The 11,549-nt window shown below is 39.8% G+C and overlaps 1 protein-coding gene across 2 annotated transcripts; it reads right to left on the reverse strand.

Moving 5' to 3' along the window:
* Positions 1-677: 677 nt before the first annotated feature.
* crsp7 (cofactor required for Sp1 transcriptional activation, subunit 7) lies at positions 678-6,688 on the reverse strand. Of its 2 annotated transcripts, none has more exons than XM_074650855.1 (3): positions 6,269-6,688; positions 4,371-4,445; positions 678-4,286 (listed from the first exon to the last, which is right to left on the reverse strand). In XM_074650855.1, exons 1-3 carry the CDS (start codon positions 6,341-6,343, stop codon positions 2,586-2,588), a joined length of 1,851 nt encoding a protein of 616 aa, XP_074506956.1. In that variant the 5' UTR covers positions 6,344-6,688; the 3' UTR covers positions 678-2,585. The 2 variants fall into 2 exon arrangements, with proteins under 2 accessions (XP_074506956.1, XP_074506957.1); XM_074650856.1 differs by lacking the exon at positions 6,269-6,688 and adding an exon at positions 4,979-5,255.
* Positions 6,689-11,549: the final 4,861 nt, after the last annotated feature.

Here is an 11,549-nt window from a genome sequence, read left to right on the forward strand (position 1 = left end):
GTAACAGTTTGGAAACTCATGATGACGTAACCTCAGGTGTCTCTCCTCATAAATACAGCTGTATTTCAGAGGACACATGTGCCATTACATCATGCAGGTGTGCAGAGGACTGAGTCAGAGTCTGAGAGAAAACACACCCAAGGGGGTGGGAGGCAGTTACTCATCCTAGTATCCGTGAGCACAGAGTGACGTAGCTATAATAGTTATAATACCAGAGTCTATCAAACATGTAGGGACCCGATATGCAATCTTTGTTGCATCTAATAAGTCACTTTTGTCCACACAAGGCCATTTCTTTACTGTTTGAGTTGACAATTCAAGGTTTCCACCGATGGATGACAAACTAAATCTTCAGTATGATTCTTTTATTTAAAAATAGAGGGCCATATATTCTTTGTGGGCCTTGAAAAACGTAAAGTCTGATCAAGTACTTCCCACTGAACTGAAATTACTCATACCATCCCACACTGATGCAGACAAAGGAGACAAATGGACAATGTGCACCTCCACATGGTTGAACTGCGCAAGTACAACAAATTACAGCATAAAGCAACCTGAACACTGAAGCTCGAAACAAAAGGCAAAAGTTAAACAGAGCTCAGACTGAACGTTTGGTTTCAAATTATTCAAGTTTGTCGAACACAACGGCACCGTAAAAGACCCACAAGTCAGTGGACTGAGCTGAAGATTCAGATCCTTTTATTTTTCAAACAATTGAGAGATGTTAAACACTGAACAAATAAAGATGCCCCCAGTCAAAACTCCAGAAAACAGATTCTTATCAACCAGTTGTAGCACTTTTCCTTTATTGCCAGCTGCGTTGTTGTGCAGTTTTCTCATTGTCTGCAGCTTCACCCTCTCTAGATCAGTGTGTACAAAAAGTAACAGAAACGGTGCATATACCAGCGTCATGTCGGGTCGTGGGGTATGCAATTCTCGCACAGACGCCCAGCTCCACGGACAGGCGTGTTTTCTGCGGAAAGCAAATCCAGATTTACCAAGGCACATTGGTAGGGATGAATGACTGAAAGAATGAATGGGCAGAGGCTGCGCAGAAGCCAATCTTAATTTAAGTCATGTGAGAAAAAGTTGTAATGACTGATGTGTGTAAAGGGAAATCAAAATTAAGTATTAGTTGTCACATGGGAAATGCCGAGAATATCTGATGCACACGGCTCTCTCTCTTTCTCTCCCTTTTATGTTTGCTGTATTGGAAAATGTAAAGAAATGCTCCTCAAACAGCATCCTAAACTCTCATAAGCAGCTAATGCGTCTTAAACTCTGAATAAACTGTGGGCAAATAGATTGTTTTGAGCGTCAGTCACTATTCACATTTGATTTAAGTCAGGGATGAAGAGAGCAACAAGTTGTCAACTTATGAACAAGCACATAAGAGGTGTCAATCCTGTACATTCACTAAGGCTGTTTAACTCTGAACAATATTGTGATGGAATTACAGAAGGCAAACAATATCTAAAGGAAAAGAAACAAAGTGAGTCCCAGTATTCAAACATTTCCTTATTTTTGTCTCTAAAATGCAATTATGGATCAGCACCATCCGATTTCACATTCTTTAATATTTTAAGCTTTGGAGAGAATTCGAGTGAGGCGTGAGTTTTTCCACTTGAGTTGAATTCATTTTAAATTAGCACCACACTATTTTGATGAAAACCATTTTGAAACCAAATGATTTTTCTGAATAAATTTCCTCTTGAGACTTGAGATGGGAGTACAGGAGCGATGTGATGAGAACAGAGAGAGTGAAAGTAGCTGAAGGGTGTAGTATGGAATGTTAATGACCAAATGCATTGGCCAGTCTTAAAGAAAGACCACGCAAAAAACAACAACATTTGTATGCCCCTTTAACGTTGAACGTCTGTTTGAATGAACGTCCCATAAGTGAACTGGTCAAAATAAATAGATGTATACATGATAAGAAATTTATAATTTACTCTTTATATCTCACATAAAGCTTCTTGTAACTGCCAAATATGATCCAGCGTTCATACTCTGGACATGTTCGGCTCTACCTGTGCTAGATGAACTCTATCAACACCTTTCTGGGCACCAACATGGCGGTCTGGACAGGACGGCTAAACCCCAGACTTTCCTCAAATTTAACCCTAGATTGTAATTCCTCATTAGAAAACAGAAGGTAAAAAAAAGAAAACGGTATCGTCCCAGTGAGCCTGAAATAGAGGTATGATCCAGAACATCAAAAATTCACATCATAACACCATTTCCAGTTGTCTGGGATAATTCTGTCCTCTCTTTCTTGCCTTCAGTGTTAGTAGCAGCACTCTGCAACAAGGGCCTCCTCATTCCTGTGGCTTTCAGTTTGAAAAATAAAACAGAAACAGCCCTTGGTATTACAAACTTAACTATTCTTTTAATCTTTACTCTTTACTCTTTTTATACCAAAATCTCATTAGATCATCACAGAACGAGGAAAAGGCATGGGGGCGGGAGTTTAGCAGGCCTGGCTTTTGCCTAACTCACAGTGGACAAACAAAATCACAAAGTATCTCGTCTCTGCGGGGAAACAAGGAAAGGAGTGGAAAAGGACAGCAACCTTCCCAAACCCCTCAGTCTAGGCAAACATATGGCAGGATGTTCAATTTGCTTTCATCCCCATGAGGGTCCAATGATATGCACTCTGTCCAATCATACCAGGTGCCCTTGGTGTCATAACAACCGTTCACCCCCGGCCAATGCTGTGTGTGTACCCTGTCCAGGTCCCCGTCTGTCACCTCCCGGCTCAAGCCCGGTAAATCCCCTACTGAGCTGTCCGTCTGCAGAACATGTATCTTCCGCGAGTCCTTGATCTCCTGTTCTTCCCTTTTCAGATACTGAGACATGAAAAAGTGTGCACTAGGGGCATGGACCCCAGAGGAGGTGAGCACATTACTCTGAAGGTTCAAGTAGGACTGGATGATTTCATTTCTGGACAGCTCCTTCCAGTTTGTTTGGTGGAAAGGGTTAGGGCTGGGACCTGGGGCTGGGGCTGGGGCCAGGGCTGGGATTGGGGCTGGAACTGGGGTTAGGGCTGGGACAGCAGGCTGTTGTACAGTGCTTTCAGTTCTCTGCCTAGACTCAGCGGGGTCAGGAGTGGGGGCTTCCTCTGTTTGAGAAGGTTCTTTATGTACCAGAGGTTTGATCTGACCAGTGACAGGGTCAAATGTTAATCTGCGTTCTTTTAATCGTACAGGTTTAGTCGTGTCCTCTATTTTCTGGCCATCTAGGTTGACAGAGTAGTCTCTTGGCCTGTACTTCCTGGGAACCTTTGTCCCGTCAGTGTCATCAGACACAGACGTGGCTCCCTCAGATGTCGGTCTGTGTTGTTTTGAGTTGTGTTTGGGGTGAGAGGGTGAAGGGGAGACTGATGGGGATTCCAGTGTTGAAGATATGTCTTGTGGTGGGCAATGAGAGGGGACTTCTGACGAACTGGCCCAGTGCATTGAAGACCTTTGAGAAGAATGTGGCAGCTTGTCAGCGTAAGATGTTTGGGCTGGATTGGATACAGGCTGGGACAAAGACAACGGGGAATCTCTAGAGGAAGGGCTTGGGATAGGTGTTGCTTTCGGTGCATATGCTGAAGAGCGCTTGGTCACTGTGTCTTGCTTCATGCTCCTTGGACTGGTGGTGAGGCCACGGGGACTTTTGGCTTGATAGTACCCCCCTCCTCCTCCTTCATCCAATCTGGTCTGTTGCTGCATCACAGCAACCTTGATCATAGAGGAAGTGCTAGGTGGTTTGGCCACTCCAGGGGAGCTGGGGCGAGGCTTGACGGCATTAACCGGAATTCTGTTGATTTTATCATTATCAAGGTGCTCTATCCGAGATCGGTCAGGAGACGGGACGACTTGCTGGTCAGGCAGGGCATCAGGACTGCCTGCAATCCCATTGGTGGGTGGTGGGGAAACAGAGTTATCAAACGAAGACATCTTGGAGATTTTTTCTGGTAAGTGCACTCCACTGTCTCTGAGCTCTGCTCGCCGTTTGCGGCTGCCGGATTTCTCAGCTTTTGGCGAGTATGTGTTGTGAACATCGTTTCTGATTTTGACTTCAGGGACACCCTTCCCTGACACAGACATGTCAGGAGGAGAGGCATCTGTTCTGCAGGGATGAGAACTGCCATTGGTGGACCCAGGGGCGCTGGCAGCCACAGCCGGCCCAGGCTCAATCAGCTTTTGCCAGGTCCTTAAGAGTTTCTTAGCACGCTTCGCAAGGTCTTCATTCTTGGTCTTCTTCCTTACATCATTGATCAATTTTCCTAGTCGAGTATCCTGCATAAAATAATGTGTGAGAGTTAGAAACAAACTGAGCAACATCATTTCTACATAAAGTAGTAGCTCACATAAAAATCTTACCTCAAGTGCTTCTTTGGTGATAGGATACTTTTCAAGACAGGTAATTACCTCCAATACAGCCACCATATTGCATATCTGCGAGGGACAAACAGACATTTTGTATTACTTCACCTGCATTGTTGCTCAAACACAAAGTGATTATTTAGTGGTAACCAGTGAAAGTCAGTGTTTAACTTAAATTGTAATCAGATATCCTGATATATAGAAGAAGATTTATCAAGACGAGACAAGACATTCCTTTATTAGTCCCGCAGTGGGGAAATGTGCAGTGTACAGCAGCAAAGGGGATAGTGCAAAAAACAAGATGCATCAGTTAACACAGTAAAAAGAAAAAGAGTAACAAAATATGAACCATTTAAATAGAAGGAAGAATAAAAAGTAGGAGCAGTATATACAGTATTGACAATAAACAGAGTATTAACAAAGTGGAAAATGATATAGCACAGTGAGAATGAAATGAAATTCCACCTGAAAATATCAGGTTATTGTCAGCTAACACAGTAAAAAAAAAAGAGCTTAACAAAGTATAACAAAATATGAACCATTTAAATAGAAGATTAGGAACAGAATACATATATTAGAAGACAATTCACATGACTGGTACTCACATGATTAATAACCAAGCCTCCTATATTAATGTTATGGCTAGAAAACGCTGTTGAATCGTGCTGCCTGCAACGTGTGAGTGAGAGAGTATGGGGGGGTTAAGTTAGCTTGTGAGTTAGCTTCAGACACATTAGCTTGGCTTCACATCGAAAAATAACGTTGACATGGCAAAATGTCAACTCCAGAAACCCTCACCACTGCAAACATGTTCACCAAAGTGGAGCAGTGGAGCAAAAACGTGAAGCACAAAGCCAAAGTTTCTTTGCTTGTCGAGAAAGTCAACCAACAGTTGAGTCTCTTAGCAGACTTAGCTTACCTGTGTTAAGCTAATTTAGCTAACCGTTAGCTTTTAACTAACTTAAGTAAAGGGTTCGACTAGTTCCTAGCTACTGAAGCTAAGAGTTAGCTACTGAAGCTAAGAGTTAGCTACTGAAGCTAAGAGTTAGCTTAGCTACCTAAACACTTAAATAACAATAAAGTAATGTCTTGAGACGGTTTACAACGAAACAACCATCACCTAGTACAACATATAAACACTTTAGAGTGAAATAAGTAGGGTTATTTATTCCTTCTACTCGTTACACTGTAAACCTGCTTTAGCTTCACAGCTAGGCTAGCAGCTAGCATGCTACATAACGCCAGGTTGCTGTTTAACCAGAGCTAGCTGCTAACTTAGCTTAGCATAGCTGTCAAAATCAAAGAGCTCTCTCAAGCATCTCTTCAGTCATTCCGTACAAGTGTTGTCAACTAACTCAGGCATGTTTTTTAAACATATTTAAAGTGACAGCTGTTTGTGTGAACTGACTTGTTGAGTTTTGCAGGTAAACAAGCTAACGTTAGCTAGCTAGCTACCTCCCACACTTAAATAACAAGACATTAATGTCGTGAAACGGTTTAAAACGAAAAAAAAGATCAGGTAGTAGAACATATAACACAATATAGAGTAACATAAGTAGATTACATGTTTGTTTTATATCCCCTTTTAGACATTAAACACTCTAAACCCGCTTTAGCTTCACGGCTAGGCTAGCAGCTAGCATGCTACATAAACCAGCTCTGTTTAACCAGAGCTAGCTGCTAACTTAGCTTAGCATAGCTGTCAGAATCAAAGAGCTCTCTCGAGCATCTCTCCACAGTCGTTCCGCTCAGTGGTTGTCAACTAAGTCACGCATCTTTTAAACATAATGACACTGACAGCTGTTAGGTGAACTGCCTTGTTGAGTTTTGCAGGTAAACACGCTAATGTTAGCTCGCTAGTTAGCTTCCTAGCCGGCTACTAGCTCCAGACTCACATTGCTGTTGCTGTCGACGGCCTGCAGCAGCCGGTCCCTCATCTGCTGCGGGCTTGCTGAGACCGTTGTTGTCATCGCCTGTTCGGTGCTGCGATCCAGGAGAGGATGGAGATGGAGGGTTGACAATGGTCTTTCAACACGTCAGGCGGCCGAACAGCATGTTGTGTCTTGTCGCCCGTGTGTGAGGTTAGACGGCTCAGTGTGTCCTCCTCACATGGAGTGGTTGGTGGTTGGATGTGTTGTTCTGTGTTGACCGGTCGGCTGCTGCCTGCTGGGCGCTCTAGTAACTCACTACCAGCTGCTGGATGCTCTCAACGGCCTCCTGCTGCATGCTGGGAGACGATGGATGCGCTTTGACGTCTGTTGCACGTAACCAAGTAAACATCCCTGAACTGAACGTCCACCTACACTCCTCCAGGGTATACCCTCATGGATGTGTGTTAAAGGAACTGGAGATACCCAGGGATGTGTGTTAAAGGGTGGACTCCACTGCTTCTTTGTTAATGCGCTATATCATATATTGGTGGTGCGTAACCAAGTATTAAGCAGCCTATAAAATTAGCCCTAAATGAAAATAATGATAATTTGAAAAAAATGTCATAAGCAATATAATTATATATCTATATCTATAGATATAGATATATAAATATATCTATATCTATAGATATATATATATATTAGGGATATTATATTAGCATTTAGTCTATAAATGTCAAATGGGAAGGAAAAGGTCCGTCACAAAGGTATTTAATATACAATGATCTAAAGCAGGAAAAAGGCAGAAAATGATAGCAGTGATTATTATTTTTTTTATTTTATTTAATTTTAATTTTTATTTAATTTAATTATATTATATTTAATTTAATTTAATTTAATTTAATTTAATTTAATTTTATTTAATTTAATTTAATTTAATTTTATTTTATTTTATTTTATTTAATTTAATTTAATTTTATCTTGTTTTATTCTATTTTATTTTATTTTTGCTTTATTATATTATATTTTATTTTATTTTATTTTATTCTATTTTATTTTAATTTGTTCTATTGTCCTGACAAACCTACCTCTTTGTACTGTGCTGCTGCTTAGTATCTTTATTGTTTGTATCATTTATTCTGCCATGGAGATAGGGTGGGTGGGATGGATGGGGGAGTGTTTATGATAATAAAAATGCCCTAAGCAACAACAAACAACAAAATGTTGGACACATACCAGGACAGGGAGAAGACGACAAAAGGGAAAACTGAACTAAAATAAAACTAAATAAATAAAAAAAAATAAAAAATAATAATAATTCATATTATTAATAATAATGAATGATAGTAAGAAATAATTAAATAAATAGACAAGTAAGGAGAAATCAAATTTAGATAACCAAAGATAAAGTAAAGTAAAATACACACAGCTTGCAAAATCTCTCAACTATCATACATCCCTATTACATTTACAACATTACCAAATGTCACTTTTGAGGCAGACATTCAAATAAAAGTGTGATATAGGTGTTTTTACTACAATATGCAACCCATTATGAATGATCAACATTGATTACTTTATATTGCAGCATTCCACCAGCAGATGGAGTCCTTCAGTTTCCAAAAGAGGGAACAACAGCTACTAAAAGAGCAGATGCTGCATCATTGGACCAGATTGGTTGTAAGACACTATTGAGCCATTTGAGGGCATCAGAGATGGTGAAGACGCCCGGGAACTTGGCCTTTAAATTTGAGTCACCAAAATGCAGAGAGTATGACCAAGATGATTCTTGTTCTCCCCATGTTAGCGTGGGTTTTCTCCCACAATCCAACGACATGCAGGTTGGTTGATTGTTGACTCTAAATTGCCCGTACAGGTGTGAATGTGAGTGTGAATGGTTGTCTGTCTCTATGTGTCAGCCCTTTGATAGTCTGGCGACCTGTCCAGGGTGCAGCCCGCCTTTGCCCAATGTCAGCTGGGATCGACTCCAGCCCCCCCGTGACCCTGAATAGGATAAGCGGTTACAGATAATGGATGGATGCTAAGTTAGAAGTCATTGTCTGTTACTGGTATTAGGAAAACAGAATGGGGAGAGACATATTAAGCTTCTTGACAGCCATGGTATAAACCAGCTATTCTCAACCAATGGGCCGGGGCCCACTGGTGGGCCGCAGAGGTACTTCAGATGGTTAGATTAACTTCTTCAAAATCTGACGGCTGCTATTCTGTCTTTCAGAGGTTGTAGCAGGCTCAGTTTTAAAGCTAGAGTTTCGATACTGGTATCATATGAAACTAAAAAAGACAAAGGAATCCTTTGGTAACCATGTCACGCTGGCTTGTTGGGAAGAGCGCTAAATAACGCTCCAAAGTTACGCTAAATTTTGGCAAAGCCATTTTCAAAGGGGTCCATTGACCTCTGACCTCAAGATATGTGAATAAAAATGGGTTCTGTGGGTACCCACAAGTCTCCCCTTTACAGACATGACATTCTCGGATGCAGTGACACAAAATGGAGCTGTTTTTGAAGCAATAAAGTGATGTGGGAGACAACCCTGCTCCAGTAAGCTCCACAGCGTGTGGTGAGGAAATATGACCCTGAATACATTGGATTCATAATGGCAGGCAGTGATGGCTGAGGGTAACTGATTATTTATGTGGGTCATTACACCTGACAGTGGCATAACACATATTTATAGCCCAGTTTGTCATTTATTTGGGAAGGTGGTCCTCGGAAATTGTTTATTAATCAGAAGTGGGCCTCAAGTTACAAAAGGTTGAGAATTCCTGGTATAAGCCAATAAATGATAACCGTCATACCATAATCACGAACCTCAGTGTAGAAAAGACAGAAATCTTACCAGCAGTCGTCTTGGTCACTACTTTTGTCATACCCATCCCACATGCAAAATGTCCAGTGTCAACTCATTAAAACTGTTAGTGTGGACAGAGTGGGAGAGGCACAGCAAAATGCTGGGCGTGAAGCTTGAGTGGGTGTGAAAGTCTAAGTTATGCCAGTTATGGGGGTTGTAATCATCATGTAACTACTGCTTTAGTTCATTGTTTTCTAGTGCTTTTCGTAGTCAACCCAATGACAAAAACAAGATTAAAGAAACCCTCTTTGCTTAGTCAGATATATTTATTTTCATTTAATTTACAAATAATAATGCAAAGATACAAAGACAGAAGCCTTCACACAAGAAAAATACATCAGGTACAGTTCAAACAGAAGCGTATATCATCTTCAAATATAGCGCACATTTACAGCCAACTTGGATTCTTTTGGTCCGATTTGACAGATAAAATAGAAAACACACAATTTTTTTGAAGAACAAAAGGTTTGAACCAGTAATTTTTAAAGGGTTAGCTCAAAAAAGTACCAACTTGCCAAGCTGTGCTGCAGAATGCTAGATTTTGCATATTCTATGAGCATAATGTTTCCTGTTGCTGCGGGTGGATGGGAGCATAGTGCGCCCCTTCACAGCAGTAAAATGCATGTGCAGTGTTTGGATTAGTATCAGAAACAAAATACATTATATAACAATTTAGCTGCCATTGTAATGAGGCTTGAACCAGCAGCGGGCTGTCCTCAAAATGCACACAAAGGATTCATAGATGTCCCACTGAGTGACTGTACAAGACTATATGACTCTGTTTCATCCTCCTGATTTGTGTTTTAACATGTTGTGTCTACATATCTCTCTCCCTATATATATATACATATGTATATGTATATATATATAGCCTGACTGTACAGTATTTGTATCTGCTATTTCTTATTTTATTTCTTACTGTATGTCTATGTTATTTCTCAGACAATATGAACTGTATATAGTAACAACAAAATAGTGTTTGACAGCAGATTTATAAAACAAGGCAAAACTAAATAGTTAATTTAAAGCAAAATACAACCTGTTAAGGTATTTTTCTGAGATGTTTTTTGAAATTCAGCATCATGCAAAAAAAAAAAGAGATTCCCCAGGTAGTGGATAGGATATGTCAGTCGCATCTCTTTAAGTTATGCTGCAAGAATTCCTGTAATAATGTTCAATGTAAACAATGCATTGATACGTTCATAGTTTATATATATATGACATAATTCGTACCCCATTACAATATTTTGAAAAACAAAGGGAGAGGGTGTGTTTCAGCAGTTAGAACTATTCTCTCATTTATGGCTGTTTTGAACTTTGGCTTTCTGGTTCAACTGTTGATTTAAAACTTAAAGAGAGAAGAATATACAGTGCTGATGACAGACTTACTATAAAACTAAATTGAATAAAATCTAAATAGTACCTATTCTGTTAAAAAGGAAACAACTTCTGATGGCATGTAGCTGCTCATAGCAAACTCATAGGAAGGGGAATTTCTGCAAAATAAAAATCTGTAAATGAAGTGCTTTTAGGGCCTTGAAATGCTTATGAATGAAGGAAATATAATGTAATTAATTCATATAACTTCATGAAATAGAATATATTATTATGGTCTTCGTAAATGACATTACTGATTCACTGTTAAATCAAAATAGCAAAAATAAATTTGCTATTCTACACTGCAAGTGGTTCATATGAAGTCCGTTATTCCAGATACAGTATTTAACGAACATTTTTTTTATGGAGAGAAAAACAAACATTGCTCTGTTGTAAACTCTGTAAACACTGGTATAATACCAGTGGATACCTGAACGTTGATGCATAAAAAAGGTGGCAGTAACAGGTGACACATCAGAGTCAAAGCTATCTATATGAGCACAAAAAAAAGTTGAAAAGAAATACCAAAACACAAAATGGACCTACAAAGATGTCAGGCTCACTATAAAGTCTGAGGCCCAGCAGAGAATATCGAGCCACAATGACATATTGCAGCACAGTATTTCTCAGTGCATTTTCTCACTTTGACATCATATCACATAAAGCACGAAAAACATTGTTCCTACCGTACAGCGATATACAAAGCTAGTCTAGATTTACCATGACGTAATAAAACTCTGTGGGTGTTGCACAGAAAATAAGCACATACCGTATATTGCAGTGTAAAACATAGTACCAAACAACAGCTTCTACATGTGCATAAAAGGCTGATTACCATATTTCTGATGCTTTTAGGCTTCACTTAGCGGATACATTATAGCCTACACATGACGCTGAGTTAAAAAAGAGACAAAGGACAATATTACCAAACAAGAAAGAACAAAAACACTTCGACAAACAAAGCTGACTCCAACCTTTAAAGGAAATAAAAAAACATAAAGCAGAAAACATGTCCAGATATTCATGCAGTCACAACATTATTCAAATAGGGGAAAAAA

The sequence above is a fragment of the Sebastes fasciatus genome, chromosome 11 (genome assembly GCF_043250625.1).
Source record: "Sebastes fasciatus isolate fSebFas1 chromosome 11, fSebFas1.pri, whole genome shotgun sequence".
In the NCBI taxonomy this organism is placed as follows: domain Eukaryota; kingdom Metazoa; phylum Chordata; class Actinopteri; order Perciformes; family Sebastidae; genus Sebastes; species Sebastes fasciatus.

Bases quoted from the DNA above. Each gene is read 5' to 3' on its own strand.
- crsp7 (XM_074650855.1), bottom strand. From the start codon at position 6,343: ATGACAACAACGGTCTCAGCAAGCCCGCAGCAGATGAGGGACCGGCTG. The intron at 4,446-6,268 runs GTGAGTCTGGAG...TGTCCCTCGCAG, and splicing joins CCGTCGACAGCAACAGCAAT to ATATGCAATATGGTGGCTGT. The intron at 4,287-4,370 runs GTAAGATTTTTA...TATTTTATGCAG, and splicing joins TCACCAAAGAAGCACTTGAG to GATACTCGACTAGGAAAATT.